The sequence below is a fragment of the Triticum urartu genome, chromosome 1A (assembly GCF_056163025.1).
Source record: "Triticum urartu cultivar PI428250 chromosome 1A, HENAU_Tu73, whole genome shotgun sequence".
In the NCBI taxonomy this organism is placed as follows: Eukaryota; Viridiplantae; Streptophyta; class Magnoliopsida; order Poales; family Poaceae; genus Triticum; species Triticum urartu.
This window is the reverse complement of record NC_141873.1, coordinates 330531104-330538851: the sequence shown is the minus strand read 5'-3', so window position 1 is coordinate 330538851 and position 7748 is coordinate 330531104. Positions and strand designations below refer to the sequence as shown.

Sequence of the window (7748 nt, the reverse complement as noted above, 5' to 3'; positions counted from 1 at the left end):
GAATATCCGTATCTGCTATCTCTACTTCATTCTTTCGAACTCCCCTCATTGCCTCCTTGACAGGTGTTTTGAAGTGCGCGTCACTTCCCCTGTGTACACGTGTTGCAATGAGGCAGGTCGATAGGAACTGGCACTGTCAAATTTAATCGTACAGAAAGTTAACTACTCCAACTAGCAATAAGTATTTTGCAATGCACGACTTGCCAACTTATAACAAGCTAAAATGGCTGAGCTGACCATATTGTCACAACATCGTATAATATATATATAGGAGTATATAGCATAACAATGCTGCTTCCAGAACGCCAAACCACTGGTCTAGGAGTATAAAAGCAAACAGAAGTATTGTGACAAGTCGATAAGTGATGGATGGTGGTCACTGGCTGGCACGCAAAGCAGCCCTGCGTAACAACAGCTGCCACACTTGGATCTAAATCACCTCCATCATCTCAGTCCTCTTCAGATTCCTCAGTCATCTCGCAGTCATTTCCGCCCTCTTCAAGTTGCTCCATCTCAGAGTCATCTCCGTCATCAGATTCCTCCATGGTCAGAGAGTGATCTTCGTCTTCTTCAAGTTCATCCAGACCTGGAGACCTAATTCTCCACAATTTAGCTTTGGAAGAGTTGGTCTTATGAACTTCCTTTAGCCCAGCAATACCCAATAATTAATGCATTCCCACCCAAAACATTGGAATGAAACAATTGGAGCCTAGATCTACATACCCATGCCAAACAATTCAGGACGCGACCTGAAACAAGAGCACATTCATTAGGTTCTGAAACTAAGACACTAGTATAGCAAATTGATGTTTTAGAGTAACGCCAATAATGATTGACACACATGAGTGAAATACAGGCTCACCTGCTCATGACAGCTACTGCTTTCTCAAGAAAACCATCCACCGAGTTATAGTGAACCAGGAAATGAACCCCAGGGACGTGAGACTCATCAGGCCCTTCGAATTAAGCAAAGAAAAATAAATGCCAGCAAAATTTAATATACTAGCCATCTGAGCACTAATTAGGAATTTAGGGCAAAAGTAAGCAACATATATTTGGCAAGAACACATGAACTAATGAAATATTGTTAAAACAACTCTGATATTTCCAGCATGCAAGTTGGTCACCCTAGAATTCTGATATGCACAGCTATTTCTGAAGGACTGCATAATACATCATCAATGAGCCATATTATATAAATAGTAAATGATCTAAACTGTTCTCTGTTAAATAGACTGCGCCGCATTTCACCACATTGTGATGTCTTTATTGCTTCACGCATGCATTATTAGTTCAATAGAAACAGAGATACTCCTTTTGGTTCCATGAATCAAGATACATGTGAAGCATTCAAATAGCTTTGAGGTTTCAGGATAGAATGTATTCATACTTTTGTTGGTCTAAGAATGTTAGGGTACATGTGAGGTTTGGGATAGCATGTGCAGTAAAGAAAACATGTGCCTGTCAAATTGCTGGTACCAGCATATTAGTAATGTTTGCATGCAAGTCTTGTGAAGCTAGGCCTTTAAATTTCGCTACAAAAATTCCAAGGTTTGTTGTAAGGGGGTCCGAGGGCCATATTGCAGAGAAGATGATGGGTGGCAGCGGAAGGCCAGGAATAGCGGTAGCCCAGAGGAAGATGACTCCAGTGGACCCCACAAGCCGGCAACCCATGAAACATGTTCCTAGGTAATATAAAAAGTCAACTTTGTACAATTCCTTGCTTGCCAATAACATAAGGTTGACTTTTAATATACGTAGATGCGGGAATCCCGGGTTCAAATTGGTGCAGCAACAGGCCACCAAGATTTCAGTAGAAGCGCATATGAAGAACAATGGCTGCTTCGGTTGTTTCCAGCAAGAAAACAGATGTGAGTGAACAAGGGATGTGAGAGAAGAGTGGTGGACTTTTTACTTTAAAACAAGGTGTGATGTCTGCCATGATAGAGTAAATTTCAAGAAAATAGACACATGAATATAATGAGTGCCTTTGAGCTGTGCAAGAACAATCTAATAACAAAATAACAAGACAAGCCTCCGCCAAGTATGATGCATTATGTCTTAGCGAAGAACCTCGTTACTCCAAACTATATGTGTCTATCTAAATATCTATCTATCTAGAATAATAGTCATTCGCATTTGCACAAGCTTGTGGATAAACAAAAAAGCATAATAACAACAGAAACAATTTTATGTTGTCAAGCATTAATTAAATGGCACCAGCGTGCGTTCGACCTAAGCCAGGATCAAACTGTCCATGATATTCACAGTTGCATTACTTATAGCTTCCTTGTTCATAGACAAAGTAGAAACAATAACAACATGCACTATGTGCTCAACCAAATCAGCATTTTAAAGCAATTTAGCATGTAATTGTGAACCAAACAAAATCCTCAAAGAATTAAGACAGAATAGGAACGAGATGTACCAGACGAATGGATTTTTGTGGTCCCTGCCGGCAAATTCCAGGAATGGACCACGAGGGAGGAGAGTGACGGCAGCTCCTGATTGTCCAACTCCAGACACTGCATCAGTTTCTTTTTCTTCAGGTTGACACGGAAGATGTGCTGGCCCAGGAAGAAGTAAACCTTGTAGGCATTCCTTGGGTGGACGAGCGCCACCGTGGGGACGATCTGCGGAAGCATACTAGACTTATAGGTCTGGTGGCTCCAGATATCAGTCAAGTCCACCTTAAGCTTAAACTCCCAGTACACGACCGACGGATTGTTGGCGCCATGGATCTGCACGTACCATAGCCTGCCTTTGCTCACCTTTAAGCAGCGGTATTTGTCACCTTGAACTGGGAACCACGCTGCGCGCAGCCGGTCAGAGACATGCGGGAACATGATTTGGTAAAACGTCGGTCTATCCAGGAAGGGGTTGCAGGCAAGTATACAAGAAGAGAGGTCGAACCACCACAGGAATCCCTCGTGGGAGAGGACGCCATCCCAGCAGCACGGTTCGGCCTCCTTGTTGACCCACTCGCACAGGTCAATCGTGCAGGAGAGTATGATGCGGGCCTGTGTACTGAAGAGCCCCGTGTTGAGCATGGCCACCATGATCCCACTGCCGCGGCGATTGCGGATGAGGCCGACGGAGTGGCGGCTGTTGAAGCCGCCGTCGGGGGGGAGGATGCCCAGCGTCCTACGGAAATACGGGTCGCAGATGTAGTAGGTGAGCCCGACAAAGGTGTAACCGCAGAGCAGCAGGAGGCCGCAGTCGTCGGTAGCTGCGATGTACGAGTAGTCGACGCTTCCGGCGGGGGTAGCGACGTTACCCGGGACGGTTAGGTGGGAAAGGAGCGGAACCTCGTTGAAGGTGAAGGCCGCATTGGGGAATTCCTTGCTCATCTCACCCGACACCTTGGGGATGCCGTACATGATGAACCACTCCCCCTGCGCCGCCGGGGCCATTGCTTTGTTCTTCTTTTTTGTGGTCGCCGCCAGGGCCATCGCTGGATGGGAGGAACTCGATCGATTTAGGGTTCCGTGTATTGTGGACAGAGATGTGGAATGTGGATGCGGTCTGGATCTGGATCCTCACTTTCAGTTATAAATAAATATCTTTTTTTAGCATAATCTGTATCCTTTATTAAGCATGAACTGTCATTGGAATAATATCGAACATAGAAGAAAGCCACACATGGCGCCCAGGAGGGAGGGATGCGGCAGCCTTAGCTAAAGCATGAGCCTCTCCATTATGTTTTCTACTCTCATGGATAAACTCTACTGCCTGAAAGCTCTTCTCTGATGCTTGATATCTTGCAGAATTGGAAAAAACTTGCATGGGAGGTCATCCTTGATCCTTGTCACCACTTCTAGGCAATCTGTGGCCACACATATGGACTGGACATGTAAGTCTGTAGCGAGCGCTAGCGCCTCGCTACACGCTTGTGCTTCGAGAATCACCGGATCCAGGAGGCCTTCGACAATGATCGCTGAGGCCCCAAGGTAGTTCCCGTTTATGTCTCGACACACTAATGCGGAAGCGCCCTTGTCACCAATCTTGGAGAAGCCTCCGTCAGCATTGATCTTGGTATCGTGCAGTTCTGGGTAGCCATGCAGACCGCATCGGTTGTCCTGGGCCCGTAGTTACATGCGGGTCCCTGGGCATTGCATGCATGCCCCTGGATATTGCATGCAGGTCCTTCGATTGCGCATGCAGGTCCTTCGTGCGTGCCCCCCTCTCTGGGATTTGATCAAGCTCCGCCATGAATTTGGTGATGAAAACATGGGTACTGAGGGGGCTCTGGAACTACTCGTCATGGATAGCTCGGCGTCTCGCCCACCAGATTGCCCACATAGTGACAAGCACCCGCGCCAGGTCCACCGTGGGAAGGGTATCCACTAACCAAAACATCCATAGCTTAGCATCGTCCGTCCGATTAGAGATGATTGTTTCCGTGATGTCTTCATCAGCGAGAGCCCAAACACACCGAGCCATATGGCAGTCAAAAAGTGCGTGACGCCACGTGTCCACCGCCGAGTGACAGATAGAGCATTCAGCGGAGTCGGCCATGCTTCTGTGTTATCGAACAGCCCCTGTGGGTATAGAGGTTTTGGCAAGTCTCCACGCAAAGACGCATACTTTTGAGGGAACCGCTGCGCCCCAAAGTTTGGCCCATGAGCGACTATCAGCTATGACGTTGGAGTGACCGTCATTATGCTCCAGCCAATCTATACGTTGTTGTTTCGTCGCTGCCAGCAATTTGTACGCTGTGCTCACAGTGAAGATCCCTCTCCACTCGTAATGCCACGACCAGAAGTCAGCCTGAACCTTGTTGCTAAGGGGGATGTTGAGGATTGCCTCCACGTCCATCGGGTACATATGTTCATCAAGCACTCCACGGTTCCAAGTGTGGGTGACCGGGTTTATAAGCTCAGATACCTGTTGAGGAGGGTTCTAGGATTTTGGGCTCACCGGCCGGAGTTTGAAGTCGCGAGGGACCCAGTTATCATGCCAAATGTTGGTGCTATCCCCCGATCCGATGCGTTTCAGAAGGCCGAGCTTTAGTGCATCCCGCCCCTCAACGATAGATCGCCACACTTGTGATGGGTTTCTCCCCACTTCTGCATCAAGGATTGAAGAAGATGGATAGTATACCGCTTGCAGAATCCGGGCGCTGAGAGAGTCCGGCTGGGTCAGAAGCCGCCAAGCTTGCCGGGCAAGTAGTGCCAAGTTGAAGAGCTCAATATCTCGGAAGCCCATGCCACCCATGTTCTTTGGCTGTGACATAACTTCCCATGACACCCAGGCAGTCTTCCTCTCTCCTTTCTTAGATCCCCACCAAAGTTTCCTCAACAAGCCATTTATATGCTGACAAAGACCCCGAGGCAGTTTGAAACAAGCCATGGAATAGGTAGGAATCGCTTGGGCAACTGATTTTATTAGCACTTCCTAACCACCAACAGATAAAGCCTTCTCCATCCAACCTTGCACCTGCTTCCATATACGGTCCTTTAGATACTTGAAAGCCCCTTCCTTAGCTCTCCCCACATCGGCTGGAAGGCCAAGGTATTTGTCTGACAATTTTTCATTCTGAACCTGTAAGATTTGCATCACCTGTTGCTTCAGAGCATCCGCACAGCCCTTGCTGAAAAAGATTGATGACTTGTCCTTGTTGATGCGCTGGCCAGAAGCTTCACAGTAACGTTGCAACAAAAAATCTACCCTCATCGCCATCTCAGGTGGGGCATCAAAAAATAAGAGGCTATCATCAGCGAATAATAAGTGATTTACCTCCGGAGCGCCCTCCGCAACCTTGATACCCCGTATACTCTCATTCGGGGCAGCCGACTTGAGCAAACATGAGAGACCCTCGGCGGCTAGCAAAAACAGATATGGAGATATTGGGTCACCTTGCCTGAGTCCTCGTGATGGGATGAATTCTTCTTGCTTTGCACCATTAAAAACAACCGAGAAAGAGACTGAGGTAACACACCTCATAATAATCTCAGTGAAACGTGCACTTATGCCTAGTTTTAGCATCACCCTTTCAAGATAGTTCCACTCAATTCTATCATATGTTTTCATCATATCAAGCTTCAAAGCACAAAATCGGTTACCCTTTACCTTCCGTGTTTTCATGTAGTGGAGACATTCATAAGCAGAGATGAAGTTATCTGTGATAAGTCGTCCCGGTACGAATGCTGATTGTTCCTCAGAGATGATTTCGGGAAGAATGAGCTTGAGCCGATTAGCCAGAACCTTAGATGCAATCTTGAAGATCACATTGCAGAGACTTATCGGTCTAAACTGTCCTAAGTTTTTTGGACTTGCAATTTTGGGGATTAAAACAATGAACGTTTGATTTATCTCCTCCGGGGAATCCTCTCCCTTTAGAACACGTAGCACCATATCAGTTACCTCATCACCGCACAACTCCCAGTGCCTCTGAAAGAAATGTGCAAGAAAGCCGTCGGGCCCTGGAGCCTTGGTAGGGAACATCTGGAATAAAGCCGCTTTCACTTCAGTGTTGGTATATCAAGCGTTGAGCATGTCATTCATGGCACCATCCACCCTGGATGGTATGTGGGAAAGCCCTTCCTCAATCCCAATAGTATTTTTAGAGGCATAAAGATTACCGTAGAAGCTCGTTGCCATGTTTGCCATCTCTTGCTCATCCGTACAGACAGTACCATCCGCTCATTGTAGTTCGCTGATGCGGTTCCTTGCCTTCCGAGCGCTAGCTTTCCGATGAAAAAATTTGGTGTTGTTGTCACCCTCCGCCAGCCACTGAACACGAGCTCGTTGACGCCACATGATTTCCTCGCGTAAGCACAGCTCAGCCATGTGGGCTTCGCTGGCGACGGTCCTGTGCGATCTGGCAGCGCTCGCAGTTCTGCAAGTTTCATACGAAGTGACCGCAGCTCCGTTCTAACAACACCGAAAGTGGTTCGGCCCCACTTGCGCAGCCTGTCAGCAACAAAAGAAAGTTTCTCGGACAGTGCCGCTACAGATTGGGCCTTGCCATTAGAGTTCCACGCCTCAGCTACCACATCACTAAATCTCGGGTCATGCTCCCACATGCATTCATATCGAAACTGCTTCTGCTTTGCTCTCACACTCGTGTCCACAAGATCCTTCTCCAAAAGAATAGGGCAATGGTCAGATTTAGCCGCTGTTAGATGTTCCACCAAAGCAAAAGGAAAGAGGGCAGACCATTCGGCTGTACCCAAGGCTCTGTCCAGTCGAACTCTGCAGAAGTGGCCTCCTGAGACTTTTTTCTCCCAGGTCCAGTCCAAACCTCGATAGCCCAAATCAGCAAGTCCACATATATCCACAGCCTCTCTGAATGCATCAATCTGTGCACTATCACGCTCATTAGGCCCAAATTGTTCCTTGGGCCATAGGATCTCATTGAAATCCCCAATACACATCCATGGAAGGGTGCTCTCCCCTCTCAATCTTGTCATCGTGTTCCAGGTTTTGTACTAGAGAGATCCCTTGGTGAGACATAAGCAGGAGGTGGTGGTGGGACGGCCAAAGTGGTGTCAGCCTCATCTGTTGCCTTGCTCCTCCTCATACCCTCCGCCGAGCTGTCCGACAAGACAAGATTCAGGTTTCTCCTGATAGTTTCAATGACGGGCGTCTCCTGTCTCTCAGGCCCAGTCTTTAGAGGGCTAGTCACATCATCCTCTTCCGCAGTCGAGTCAAAACCCGCATCCTGAGACGATCGCTTGCGTGGTGGTGAGCGCTGGCGGGTAGAATTGCCTCGGCCTGCCCTACCTCTTCCTCTACCACCTGAG

General features: G+C 47.7%; 2 protein-coding genes across 5 annotated transcripts; both read right to left on the bottom strand.

Annotated features, from left to right (window-relative positions):
• Positions 1-224: 224 nt before the first annotated feature.
• LOC125510753 (uncharacterized) lies at positions 225-3623 on the bottom strand. Of its 4 annotated transcripts, XM_087520291.1 has the most exons (5): positions 2772-3623; positions 2429-2633; positions 863-956; positions 724-749; positions 225-586 (listed from the first exon to the last, which is right to left on the bottom strand). In XM_087520291.1, the coding sequence occupies exons 1-5, from the start codon at positions 3450-3452 to the stop codon at positions 450-452; spliced, it is 1143 nt and encodes a 380-aa protein (XP_087376417.1). In that variant the 5' UTR covers positions 3453-3623; the 3' UTR covers positions 225-449. The 4 variants fall into 4 exon arrangements, with proteins under 4 accessions (XP_087376417.1, XP_087376411.1, XP_087376406.1 ...); XM_087520285.1 differs by having other exon boundaries at positions 225-594; positions 2429-3623; XM_087520280.1 differs by having other exon boundaries at positions 2429-3623.
• A 1774-nt stretch (positions 3624-5397) lies between these two features.
• Positions 5398-7415, bottom strand: LOC147991093 (uncharacterized). Its single transcript, XM_087538524.1, has 4 exons — positions 6639-7415; positions 6367-6447; positions 6073-6219; positions 5398-5544 (listed from the first exon to the last, which is right to left on the bottom strand). Exons 1-4 carry the CDS (start codon positions 7413-7415, stop codon positions 5398-5400), a joined length of 1152 nt encoding a protein of 383 aa, XP_087394650.1.
• Between the last annotated feature and the right edge of the window lie 333 nt (positions 7416-7748).